This window comes from Camelina sativa, chromosome 11, assembly GCF_000633955.1.
Source record: "Camelina sativa cultivar DH55 chromosome 11, Cs, whole genome shotgun sequence".
Taxonomy (NCBI): domain Eukaryota; kingdom Viridiplantae; phylum Streptophyta; class Magnoliopsida; order Brassicales; family Brassicaceae; genus Camelina; species Camelina sativa.
The window spans coordinates 33,872,637-33,887,442 of record NC_025695.1 but is presented as its reverse complement, the minus strand read 5'-3'; the positions used below and the strand labels follow the sequence as shown (position 1 = coordinate 33,887,442).

Below are 14,806 nucleotides of genomic sequence, written 5' to 3'. Positions count from 1 at the left end.
AAGGAGAGAAGAGAATAGTTGTAATGGTCAGCTGAAGCTTGAGGATGCTTTTATGCTGTCTATATTTTGGGGGTTTAGGTGTTTTTTGGATTAGATATGTTTTGCTTTTAGACTTTTGTGGATAAGTCTATTTATTATTAGTTCTACTTTGATGTGGACAAAGTCGATTTGCCAGAAATGGAAATGAGAGAGTTATAGTGGCATATAATCATTGGAGGTTGCTACTTTTGTGTGTGTTTTGTTGTCATTTATCCAAATAAGTTAGCATAAAAATCAAAGTTCTAGAATTTTGAGTAGTTATTACAAATTGAGTTAATTAAAGGGATTGCCATGAACAGTGAATTTTTTTTAGGAAAATGCCACATTTCCCGTAATTTTCCTGGGATGCCACATCCCTGATCCGAAAAGACTGATTTGCCCCGTGAGATTACTTGCACACGCCCACACGCGAGTGAGATAGGAAACCATGGCATCGGAATTATTATTCAAAAATGTTGTTTACTGTAATTATTTTTCAAAAAAAAAACCGCCTGGACAAACTCCTCGGCTTCCTCTATCCTCTCTCCTCCACTGTACCAATACCTTCTTCTTCATTAAGGGTTTTCTGTTCATAATTTCATTCTATCCCCGAGTAGCCGCCGCTTAACCATTATGGTCTCCGATTGCCCAGACGCTATAGTTTCGAACTCGCCGAAAACGTCGACAACTGATGATTCCGCGCCTTCCAACCCAGACGGCGGCGTATCAGTAAATGACCATGTCGAATTTCGGTATGTTTAACTCCCGATTAGTGGGTAACTCCTCGTATTTCCGAGATTCATAGATCTAATCGTGTTCTCCAAAATTTGTGATATGTAGATCGATTACTGAAAGTTCAAAGTTGGATGACAACCACATCGGCGGGGCGCTAACCCTGTCGGAAATTCCCACTTGTAAGTATTCCCGCTTAATTGTTATTAGTTGTCCATTGTTAACTTCCTCGCAAACGTGTCTATTGGTTTCCGGTAGACATATGTTGCTTACTTTTCTAGAGACATTAATAGTAGACAATTCTTCATAAGATATAACTTGTCCATCGTTAAATTTTCATTCCGAGCCTAAGTTGTCCATTGTATATATAAGTTGTTGACCGGTTTGTTGTCCATTGATAAATTGTTATCGATATGAAAAACTCGTCCATTGTTTATTGGTAGAGACATATATAATGCCAGTTGTCCATTCACAAATTGTTATATATTGTTTCAATCAGTTTTATTTATTTGATCAAATGGGAAACAGGTCATCAGTTAACACGGTGGACCAGTCACCCCAGAAAGAAGCCGCTGTTGACACTGATATCCTACCTCCTCGGCTATTCTCCACAGATCGGTATCCTGTCAAAGGTCGTATCAACTCCTACTCCAAGCCAGAGTATCTGCTTGATATTGTTGAAATATTAGATGGTTATGATGAGTTCAAGTGGTTAAAAGAATCTTGCTTTGGCCGATTGTTCGAACTCCCAGTGAGGAAGAGCTCGTTGTCTGGGAAACTTGTCCACCAATTCCTATGTCGGTCTCTGGTAACTAACATAAAACAAAAGTTGTGGTTTGTATTCGGTGGTCATCCCATCCGGTTTTCGTTGAGAGAGTTTGGTATCATCACCGGACTCAATTGCGGTCAATTCCCTTCTCAAGAAACTCTTTCTAAGTTGCAGAATCCTGCCGAAGGGGAAGAACATTATTATCACAGTCTTATAGGACCGAAAAAGTTATATAGTATACAATCTATTGTTAACATGTTGAAGCTTGACAATAGGTTACCTAAAGCTAAAAGAATGCATGGGGATAGAAGGATACGATTGGCTCTTATTGTCATAGTGGAAGGTATATTAGTATGCGACTCTTCTAATGTCAGAGCCTCGATGAGAGTTGCAGAGATGATTAAAGATGTCGAAGCCTTTGTTAAATATCCATGGGGGCGGTTGTCATTTTTGAAGACGTTAGAGAAGGTCAAAGTCGATGACAAAGTTGATAGTGTATCGAAGCTCGTTGATAAATTAAACCAGTCCCATACAGCAACTCACGGATTCACACTTGCTTTCCAGTTTCTGATTCTGCATGCCATTCCCCTATTGGAGCAATACCTACCTGACTCATCAATACCTACCTGACTCATGTGATGAGCAAACATTTACTGATTGGTATGTACTACATTTGACTAAACTTAAAACCTTTCACAATGCAAACATCCTCCGAACTGAGCAACACTCGGATGTAAGTTCTTTGTGCCTATTCCTATTGTCTATTTTTTTTTGTTGTCAAACAATACTATTAGTTGTCAAACAATACTATTAGTTGTCTAACCGTTACTCAATCTTTGCCGTAGCTTGATGTTGAGAACATTTTAAATGGTGATGATGAAGCGGACATCCAAGACTACTCCTGGGGTGAAGATGAGATGCATGACGTCGGAGTCGAGTACATGTGTAAGAAGCTTAAAGATGGTCATATATTTAGAAAGGAAGACTGGCATGGTGGTGACGCACATCTACCATTCTTAACGGCGATGGATCCTCATGAGAATGCAAAGAAAACAGTCGTAAAAGAAAAAAAAACGACTTCCAAAACCCAAACCGATGGTAAAAGTAAAAGCTCAATCTCTGCCGAAGCGAAAACCAACCGTACAAGGTAAGACTCGTGTAGGAGAGGGATACGAGTCTCATGTGGATCGTCTCACTTCCGCATCTCTACTTGAGGAAGTAGATCGCAGAATTAACAAACATACGTCGAAGATACAGTTAATGTTGTCCGTTGAGAGGGCTGGTATGAGAGACGAAATTGTTGATGATGTTCTCAAAACTCTCCGGGAAAAAGGAGTGTTTGATAGAAGTATAAAGCATTCAGATTTGATGGAGCATATCAACAAGTCATCTTGGTCTGTCGGTGCGAGCGGTTCTACACAGGTAAGTGCATCCATTTCTTTACAACATTTACTGTAACGTTTCATACTTTACTAAAACAACACTTTATTTCAACAGCCAACTGGAGGAGGGCCTAATAAAGATTGGTCTTGCTTTATGCCTGGTATTCCAGAGATTCTCAAGAAAATTAACATATATGAAGACGATCAGGTTATCGCCCACTACTTATTTCCCTATTAATAATGAACCCCCAACAGTCAAAGTTACCTAATTATGTTATTCAATTTATCAGGCTAGGAGTCATGATATCTTGACAACTACGAAGACATCCGGGGAAGAGGAAGATGAAAGTGGTAGTGAATCGAAAGACGGGGCTGAGGAGGATAGTGGCAGTGAATCTGATGGAGAAGTTGGTCTTGGGAATGATGTGGTTGTTGTTGGTAGTGAATCCAAAGATTGTTCTGATCAGGATGGCGATGATGGCAACAATGTTAGGGACGATGGGGAGGATGAGGGGAAGGAAGAATTAGATGACGATAATGAAGAGAGAGAGGAAGATGATCAGTATGGGGATCCAGAGATTGAAGATGAGGAGAAGGAAGAATTAGATGATGGAAAGGACGAGGAAGAAGTAGATGATCAAGAGGAGGAAGAAGTAGATGATCAGGAGGAGGAAAGATTAGATGATCATCGGGAGGAAGAAGTAGATGGTTTTGATGAGGAAAGATTATATGATCATCGTGAGGAAGAAGTAGATGATTTTCATAATCAATCTGTCCAGTATGATGGAGGTTTACAAATTGTTGAATATATGGACTCTGGTATATTGGACGGGAAAAAATTGCTTAAGGCTGAGGTAAATTATGCCAATGTCCGTGTTAAGTTAATTTTCAATCAAATGTTATTAATTTTTAATATTTTGTACAGGAAAGTAGTACAATCCATACGAAGAAATGATGTCGGGAGGCTGCAGATGATGATCAAACTCCATTTCCCCCAATCCCTACGAAGAGGCTGAGGACTAAGCCTAGAAGGTTTGGCCAGTGTTCATCTTCTTCGAAAAAAAGGAAGGCAGTAGAAAGAGAATCTGAAGTGCAAGTATACATGCCTTTCCGGCCTGTGTCCACCTCTCTCAGAACAAAATTCTTAACAAAGCTGAAGTCTTATAGGAAAAAGTAAGTTAAGTTTTAAATATTATTCTCTTTTATACATTTTATTGTCTAAATTGATCTTTAAATGTTGTCTTCTCTATAACCAAATCTGATTTTTAAATATTTGTCAAAAAATATATTATTGATGGCCATCGAGAGAAGAGGGACTTTTTCCAAATCATATACACCCACTAAATGGGTGGACTCGCCTGTGAGTACATTCTAAACTTTATCTTACTTTTCCGAGAGCAATCATAAACATTATCACTAATTACATATTTTCCTATTACCACAGCATATCGAAGCAATGCTGAGCATAATGTGGAGGAGAGTAGGTGAGTCTCTCCTAAAGGATCAGATCAGTGTTTTGGATACCTCGTATTATCAGAGGCTGGCTGATGATTATGCTAGGTTTCAAAAGATAAAGAAGAAAGCTTCTTTCAAATGGAACAGTATGATCAAGAACTATGTTAAAGGTCTAGTCCCCAGTCGTTCCGCCAAATTGGGATGGTACACTGATGTTGATACTGTTTACGTACCACTGAATTCGGGAAAGAGGCATTGGGTAGCTGCTGTTATAAAGTTGAAGTTGGGAAAAGTATTGATCTTAGATCCGCTCATCGTAAACAATGACTACCGTAGATTGCCATGATTGCTGAAACCCTTGCTTGCAATGCTACCTATGATTATTAGGGAATTTGCAAACACGGATGGTATTCACTGCACTCTCCCTCACGCATTCACTTTTGAGAGGCTAGTCGATGTCTACCAGAACGACCGCACGGGAGACTGCGGGCCTCTGACAGTCAAGTTCATTGAATTACACGCGCAAGGGTTGGGGCTTGATGGACTAACCGAGGATAAGGTGGACGAGATGAGGATGCGATTCACCATTGATGTGTACGAGGAATTTGTTGTTCCACTAAGTTAGTTATGTTGTCTTTTTATTTAAAAGTGGTTAATGTAACGTACGATTAATGTTCTTTTGTATAATTTAACTTTGGTAATGTTTTCTAATGGATTGTCATCTTGTTTGCTAATTAGTAGACAAATAAAAAGCAAGGTAGACAATTGAAGAAGACAATTAGAAGACAAATTATAAGGAAATTAATAGACCATCTAAAAGACAAATTATAAGGAAATTATAAAGAAATTATAGTTCTTTTGTATAATTTAACTTTGGTAATGTTTTCTAATGGATTGTCATCTTCTTTGCTAATTAGTGGACAAATTGTCATATTCTTTTCTAATTGGTGGACAAATTATAAGGAAATTATAAAGAAATTATAGTTCTTTTGTATAATTTAACTTTGGTAATGTTTTCTAATGGATTGTCATCTTCTTTGCTAATTAGTGGACAAATTGTCATATTCTTTTCTAATTGGTGGACAAATTATAAGGAAGTCTGATAGACAAGTTCAGACAATCAGTAGAATTTATGAAGTCAATATTGTCTATTGATGTCTACATAGAAGGTTAAGACATTATTAGAAGAGCCATTAGATTTTACATGTTCATTTAATAATGTCTATTGGTAATAAAGAGTTTCATGGCTGATTATTAACTTTACCTTATAACAACCACAATGACCACCATCAACCAACCAACCAACCCTTACATTTTTCCTAATACCTTTTACGACAAGCCTCAATCCTCCTAATTGATCATACTACTTTTACGGATCATACTTTTATAATCATACTTTTATGGTATTAAATCCTATTATGTTGTTTTACCTTCGGAATTAGTTGATATAAATATATATTTGAATACACCAAAAACTAGTAACAATGAATGGACAAATTAACACTTCTTTTGGTGGACAAGTTTCCAGACCAGCATTGAATGTTACGTAAAAATATTTGATGTCATCTAAATATATATTTGACCTGCAAAATCAACTACCACCAAACAAATTAACTCTTAATTAGTAAATGTTCTCTATTGAAAAGGGTGTCCTCCTTCTTTTGGTAGACAAGTTTACCATGTCAAATTTGTCTACCAGGTCAAATTAAAATTTCTTTTGGTAAACAAGTTTACGTTCCAGCATTGAATGTTACGTTAAAATATTTGATGTCATCTAAATAAATATTTTACCTGTAAAATCAACCACCACCAAACAAATTAACTCTTAATTAGTAAATGTTCTCTATTAAAAAGGGTGTCCTCCTTCTTTTAGTAAATACAACTTCAGACATGGCCGATCTCCTTTCCCTACCAGAACATCTTACACTATACATTGTTAGCCTCATCGCTAGGTCTGGATTTCAGTTCCTAGCACCTCTTATTGCTGCTGGACCCGATGGTATGCGACTCGCTTTCAACGAGGTCGTTTTACGAGAAGCCTCAATCCTTCTAATTGAGGAAAACCCTACGGTTGTAAATAGACACTCTTTATTTGACCTTTCTTCGAGCGTACCATTAGAGCAAGAAACCCCGTTGTAATGTATCTAGAGGCCATTAGATTATTAGCGAGATATGGAGAGTACCGAGAAGCCATTGCCATGCTAAGTTACAAGTGGAGCTCTCTCTTTGGTAAATTCCACATGTCTTCCTCAGCAACCTTTACTCTAACTATTTTGATGTTATGTTTTGGGGGAACAGATGAGGGTATTGGTCTAGTGACAAAATTCAGGGGTTCATTCACAGACGAGAACGAGGTCGACATAGTGGCACAAATGGTTTTTTATGATTTGGTCGCCATTGGTGGAGGAGAAACAAATTATCGACATCCATCTTTGGTAAAATTCGAAAGAAAAATACCAATCCTACCTGACGTTTGCGACGAATGTTGTGAGAGTAAAAGGTGCCCCGCATGCTACACTTGGTGGCGCTGCCAAAGATTTAAAAACTTGTTCTTTATACCCTAAATGTTTATATTTTATAATGTTGTCCATCAGATTGTTTATCCCATCTTGTCTACTGTTGGGTTTCTCTACTTCGAACAATATGTTTTGTCCTTTTTTCGTCATTATTGTCCTCCATCATAATAGTATGTTTTGTCCTATTTTGATTTTAAAAATTACCCTCAACTTGGTTGTACTGATAAGTTACATCACCAAATGCAAGTTGCGTATTGTCAAATCAAGCAATATGTATAATTATTTAAAAATGGGTTACTAGTACTTTTTTATTAATTTTTAATGTTTGCCAGTTTACCTATTAAAAAGGAATCATCTATCTTCGGATCCCTTCACCAATCTTTTCCTCTAAGCCTAATTTCTCTTCTAAAAGCGCTATGGGGCAATATAGCTACAGTTAATCCTCTTCATCATCTGCTTCGCCCGCCTCATCTATAAATTCTCGTGACCGTCGAAGCGGAAAGTTTGGCATTCCTAAGAGTTGCAATTGTGGTGATCGAATGGTTTTGGAAACAGTCCAGAGTGCTGAGGGAGGCCACTTGTTCTATAAGTGTGAAAATTATTTTGTAAGCAACCAAAATCACAGCTCTTACTCAATTGAAACGTGTTTTTAAAAAAAATAATTAACTATTTACTTCTTTCGATGATACTTTCTAGGACGGTGGTCTTCATCTCATCAAGTCGTGGGAAAAAGCTGTGGTCGATGAAATTCACGATCTCCAGGTGAAGAACTATGAGCACGAAGACAGAATTGCATACCTCACTAGAGGACCTGATGGTGAGTGCGTTGAACCAAGTATGCAGTGGGCTGAGCTAAAATTCCTTGGCGAAGAAATGAAAGAACTACAACAACTTGTACGTTCAATATTGTACACAGAGCGAATGGAAGAGCTCGTAGGCAATTCCAGTGGTGCACAATCCTCTTCCAGATGGACCAACAATATCATAAACGTTGCCATTGCGTTCCTCCTATTCGTTCTTCTTTTAACCATGGTTTATTCTGCATTTAAATAAGGAAACTTTCTCTGTTCTTGTTAAAGCGTCTTCTATTTTTATGTCTACTACTGTGATCTTTGTGGAAAGAACAAGTTGTCCACTTGTTCAGTTGTTCACTTGTAATCGTCTACTATATTAATGGTCAATTTTCTACTTTCCTACTTGGCAGTAGACAACTTTCTATCGGATAGTAGACAACTTTATGTTAGTAGACAACTTTATGCTAGTAGACAATTTTTCCTGCGTTTAGTAGACAACTTTAGATTTTCCTTCCCTAGTAGACAATTTGGTATTCTTTAAAATGATACATTTAGTGGACAAAATGAATAGTGGACAACTATATATTTTGACTAACCGAGGACAACTATAATTTCTTTGTGAGGCATATGTAATCTACTTTTGCTCTGACTGTAGTGGACCAAAATAAGTAAATGAGGATAAGTGGATCAAAGAAACAAAGTATATGCAACAGACAACTAAAATCGTAAGAGGTAATGTTGTCCATTAAAGAGGATAAATGGACCTCTAACAAAATATATGATAGAGACAACAACTACAATTGTAAGAGGTAATGTTGTCCATTAATGAGGATATCCAACACGTCCACAAAAAATTACGATATCTTCCAACACCTCCCTTATAAGTTTCAAAAAACACATAAACCTAAACAACTCTTTCACATCAGCATGGAGCATGTCTTCCTGTTGTGCCCACTGCCGAAACATCTTCCACACTACGTGACTCTTTTCTTTTTCTGAAACATACAATGCAAAACATACAATGCAAAATGATTATTTGGTATTCATTTGACATTAGAAAGGGACATTGGAAAGTTATAAGCATACTCACGTGGTGGACTTCTCCTTTCGATGGAATATGTTTTTTCTTTGGCCTCCCACCACCCCAAGAGGTCCTTGGTGGATTTACATCACCACCAGCAACCTCTTCCGGAAAGTCTGAATCTTTCTCATTTGGGACTAGCATAATGAGGCCTTCATACTTTTTCATTCATGCTCTAACAAAGTATCACTCATTGATAAGTGAGTACTCGTCCACATGTCTAACCCGACTAGCAGACAAAGCATGACAACAGGGAATTTTTAGGACATCAAAAACCCTACACGTACATGTTTTTTTCTCCAAATCAACAGTGAAAACACAGCCATTGCCATCGTTAACTTGGTATATCCAGTTACTAACAGATAACACACCACAGTCTTTTGACTCTTTTAGATGGTCTATTAACAAATCTTCAATTTCTGGAGTACACTTACTCTTTGTTTTACCTGCTAATGTCCTCCTACACCAGAACCACCTCATTAACATGGCTCTTAAGAATTCAACCATTGAAACTATCGGATAGTCAACAACCTTTTTCATGGCTGCGTTTAGTGACTCTGAGATGTTGCTACTCGTTATATTGTACCACATTCCAGGGAAGTGGGAAAGTGTCCAATGTGGAAAACCAATTTCCATAAGATATTCCGCACACTTCTGATTACGATGCTCGGTTTCTCTCCAGCAATACCGAAAATCACCTATGGTATACGCTCGTGCAGCTTTTGAAACTACTCCAGCTAGTACTTCGCAACCAAAATTATGCTTCACATTTCGGAACAGGTGGACTGTACAAGTAGCATGGTGGGCAAGTGGGTAAACTTTCGCAAGGGCAGAATAAATAGTTGTATGTCGGTCAGAAACAAAAACAAGGTCTTTCTCATCAGGAACAAACTTTTGCAGGTTTCTGAAAAAGCATGTCCAACCAGCATCATTCTCTTTCTCAACAACGCCAAATAGAAGAGGATATATCTGTATATTCCCATCTTGTCCACTAGCTGCCACCAAACATCCTTTATACTTGCCTTTCATTGACGTCCCATCTATCACTATAACCTTTCGCAAATGCTTATAACCAGCGATGGAAGCCCCAAAAGCGAAGAACAGATATTTAAACAAGGTTTTACCCGACTTCTTGTCGACGGTTGTGTGCATATCGCTAATTGTACCCGAATTGGTTTGCTTCACCAAGTGGAAATAAGTGGCCAAAAACCAATAGTTGTCTTCCTCATTACCACGAGCAGCCTCAATAGCAAGTTCCTATGCATTCCAAGCTTTCATATAACTTATAGTAACATTGAGCTCTTCCAAAACCATACTAGGCAATTCACAAGCCCTTGAACCTTTTTTCCCATCAGCAAATTTCGACTGCAACAATTCTGCTAATATCTGAGTTGATGCCTTCTCACCATATCTAGACCTGCATGAAACATCACAGTTGTGTTTCAACGTTACTGTTTTTATTTCCAAACTTTTGGAATTGGGATGTGTAGTTGCATAGATCCGCCAACCACAATTCTTATCTATGCAAGTAACAATAACCCTCCCTGGGTCAGACTTCCCAATTCTGAATGTGAAAAGCCTTTTCAAAGCATAAACAGCCAAAGTCTTCCGTAGTTCCTTCTTATTATCAAATACTCGCCCAACATAAATTGCATATCCTTCGAGCTTGAGGTCCATGTTCCTCTCTTCACTTGGTGCACCTCGCATATTATCATGAAATGGTGGTGCATCTTCCAACAATAATGGGTCCGCCCCATCTATAACACCAGTCCCTTCCAAGAAATGGCGATCTTCATCGACAACTAATGTAAGTGTAAATGCATCATCACCAACTGGTATATCTTCACATAATCGAATAACAGGCAGATCATCAGCAGTTGGATCAACGGGGCTAGCATCTAAAACTGGCTCTCTAGACTCCTCTAATACACCATTACAACCAAGGTTGTCAACATTTTCGCCCAAAACATTACCAACACCCATATTCCACCCTCCCACACCTTTGAAAAGATTCCAATCTAACGGATAGTCATTATTTATCCTTTTTGTCCATTCATCGAAATCATAATCTTCCTCCTCCTCTTCGCTCCACTCATTTTCGGGTGACAAGTCTTCCTGTGAATTTTCCACAATCCCGGACACGGTATTCTCAGCAACCTGAGAATTCATAGAGATAATAGAGTTCTGCAAATTTAAATCGACGACTTCAATTGATGTTTCGTACACCACACTCGGAGGAATGTTGTCCATCAACGATGAATCATACATGTTGTCCATCAATGATGAGCCATTGTTTTTGTCTATCAAACTAGATTCTCCCATATTGTCCTTCAAAGATGAGTCATAAACTTTGTCCACCGAAAAGCCATTGTTTATGTCTACCGATCCAAATTCTCTTAAGTTGTCCTCCACCTCTGTTGACAGGCTCTTTCCACTGCATCTTGTCCTCTTACCCACCACCAGGTTTGCATCTTCATCCACAAAGTGGTCCACCGTTGTCCTCTTCAGTTTCCTGTTTAGATGTCCACTTCCTATCGGATTCAATTCCTTGTTCACATTGTTATTCTTCCATATGTTTCGGTAAAAAACTTCTACTTCCTCAGCATGAGCCACCAATACATCATCCTCAACATCAGGTAACAATTGTGCATCCGACGCAACAGATTCCTGGGTGGGTAAAACCATCTGACCAGCCACCGCAATATTTCCGTCATTAATAAGAGTGGTGACGTTTACGTACAAATTCCTTCCTCCGTCTAAAGTCCGTCTCTTTTTGAACTGGGCGAATTCCACCTCACTACAGATTGACACCGGTGGGATTTTGTCTGCCGTGAATACCGAAGGTTCACCTGGGTACCATGAACTCATAACGACGGCGCTATCCTTCGGGTTTAGATGGAATATAGCCTCTACTGCAGAAGTCAGCTCGCGTATACTTTTCAGTTTCTCAATGGAGAGACACCTTGCCATTTCGCTCTGTTGCGGTACAAATTTCCACACCCCACTCTCAGAACACTTCCACTCACCACGATAAACACACACCGTTTCTTCCATTAAGTCGTTTAACAACCTACGACAAAAAAGTTTGAATTTTCCCCTTTATATAAGTATAGCTTACACACGCAATAAAAGCTTTAAACTTTGTGCTGAAAACAAAATTTACTACAACCATCACCCTTAATGGCGGACGGACATTACCTGTTTTCGCTGTCTCCCCGTTTCGTGTTTTTAGTTTGTCCACCAACCACAACTCATTAGCTTTCTCTAACACAACCGTAAACCCAAAACAAAACTCAGATCTAAAACATAAAGACAATTTGTCTCTCACCTTCCAACACACACCTTTTTGTCCACAATAAATGTCTGTCATGTCACATGTCCCCAAATCGTATGACCAAACAGAAAAATTTTCCGCCACCTTATCATTCGTTACACACGCAGAGGGCAATATCATCAATCAACACCATGCCATAAAGGTAGATTATGGCATTTTCTTATATGTTTTGTAAATGTGGCATTGAAAAAAAAAAATTAGCAAAATGTAGCAAATCTGGCAAAAATCCCTTACAAATTGATTGAGTAATTGCTTCATCGTTTACAATTACGTTACGTTTCGCACCTGACACGTTAATCATGGATGCATACAGATTACGTTACGTGGTTTGTTTGTTTATTTTAAAGTCAGAATGATGGGATTTTGGTGGAACCCTTAGAAAGATTTGTGTAGAAAAAAAGAGAATCCCTTGAGACTTTGACTTATACTCTCCATTCCATTGAATAGGGTGGGGGAGGGGGACACCGTACCCAACCACACCAAATCAAACGGTTAAGCAGGACCTAACCACACCAACTTAAAAAAGAAACATTNCACCTTGCCATTTCGCTCTGTTGCGGTACAAATTTCCACACCCCACTCTCAGAACACTTCCACTCACCACGATAAACACACACCGTTTCTTCCATTAAGTCGTTTAACAACCTACGACAAAAAAGTTTGAATTTTCCCCTTTATATAAGTATAGCTTACACACGCAATAAAAGCTTTAAACTTTGTGCTGAAAACAAAATTTACTACAACCATCACCCTTAATGGCGGACGGACATTACCTGTTTTCGCTGTCTCCCCGTTTCGTGTTTTTAGTTTGTCCACCAACCACAACTCATTAGCTTTCTCTAACACAACCGTAAACCCAAAACAAAACTCAGATCTAAAACATAAAGACAATTTGTCTCTCACCTTCCAACACACACCTTTTTGTCCACAATAAATGTCTGTCATGTCACATGTCCCCAAATCGTATGACCAAACAGAAAAATTTTCCGCCACCTTATCATTCGTTACACACGCAGAGGGCAATATCATCAATCAACACCATGCCATAAAGGTAGATTATGGCATTTTCTTATATGTTTTGTAAATGTGGCATTGAAAAAAAAAAATTAGCAAAATGTAGCAAATCTGGCAAAAATCCCTTACAAATTGATTGAGTAATTGCTTCATCGTTTACAATTACGTTACGTTTCGCACCTGACACGTTAATCATGGATGCATACAGATTACGTTACGTGGTTTGTTTGTTTATTTTAAAGTCAGAATGATGGGATTTTGGTGGAACCCTTAGAAAGATTTGTGTAGAAAAAAAGAGAATCCCTTGAGACTTTGACTTATACTCTCCATTCCATTGAATAGGGTGGGGGAGGGGGACACCGTACCCAACCACACCAAATCAAACGGTTAAGCAGGACCTAACCACACCAACTTAAAAAAGAAACATTTCTTAGACCATTTGGATAGTGTCAGTGTTATTTATTTCTACCTACAGTGTTATTTATTTCTACCTACAGTAATTATTTATTTCAATACAAACCTCTCATCACGCTCTTATGTAATACTCCTTCCATTTTTTAAATTTAATATGTGTTGGTTTAAAGCACACATACCAAAAAAATGTATACTTTAAAAAAATTTAACCAATTACAAATAATACTGCATTAAAAAATATAAATTTAATTTGAAGGTTTCCAAAATTGAAAACATTTATATTATGAAACCAAAAAAAATCTTTTAAACATCTTATATTATGAAACCGATAGAGTATATAAGCGGATATAAAACCTGAACCACATACAGTAAAACCTCTATAAATTAATAATGTTGGAACCAAGACATTTTATTAATTTATAGTGATATCAATTTATCTATAAATTAATAATTATTATTTTATAGTGTAAATTAATAATTATTAATTTATAGATATATTTTTAATTGTTTAAATTTTTTAAAATTATGAATTGGAACAATTATAGCAAAATAAGATTAAAATTTCGGATGTTATAAATTTTATGGTTTAGGAATTGAAATTGTAATATTTAGAAAACATTATTGACAACAAATTACAAATACTATAGACAAATTGACTGATACACATGACATACATAAATTCAAATCTATGAATGATAATATCAATTCTCCTATTTTAATTATCTATCAAATTATCAAATTGTAAATGATGCATATCTAAAAATTAAAACTTTAAAATTTAATTATTTGTAAGACATGTTATAAAATATTTTAGAGAAATCATTATAGTTTGAAAATACAACATTACAATTGTTCTATAGAAATGAGCTTTAGGAGAAACATAAACTATTATATCAGTATATATATATATATATATTTTTACAAGATTATTAATTTATGATATTATTGGGACCAGATTTTACATGGAGATTTCAAAAAAATTATTATCTTATTATCTTATCGAATATTGTTAATTTTTATACTGGCCCGACTTGGGACCATCAAAATTTATCAATTTATAGTGTTTATTAATTTATAAAGTATTAATTTATAGAGGTTTTACTGTACTAAGAAATCTAGGGACCAAGAAATCTATACGAAGGAACAATTTTGCTCCTACGTTACACGGAATCGTCCGAGATGCTCTGATTCCCGCTCTGAAATCGGAAACGGAAACGTCCGGAACCGCTTGGAATCGCAAGGGAAGCATGATTCCTATAAAGTGATGGTTGGAAACGTCGTGGGAGCGTACGATTCT

At 37.3% G+C, this 14,806-nt stretch overlaps 1 protein-coding gene across 1 annotated transcript; it reads left to right on the top strand.

Moving 5' to 3' along the window:
* On the top strand, positions 7,272-8,046 carry LOC104725073. The gene is made up of 2 exons (XM_010443677.2): positions 7,272-7,477; positions 7,569-8,046. Exons 1-2 carry the CDS (start codon positions 7,412-7,414, stop codon positions 7,923-7,925), a joined length of 423 nt encoding a protein of 140 aa, XP_010441979.1. The 5' UTR covers positions 7,272-7,411; the 3' UTR covers positions 7,926-8,046.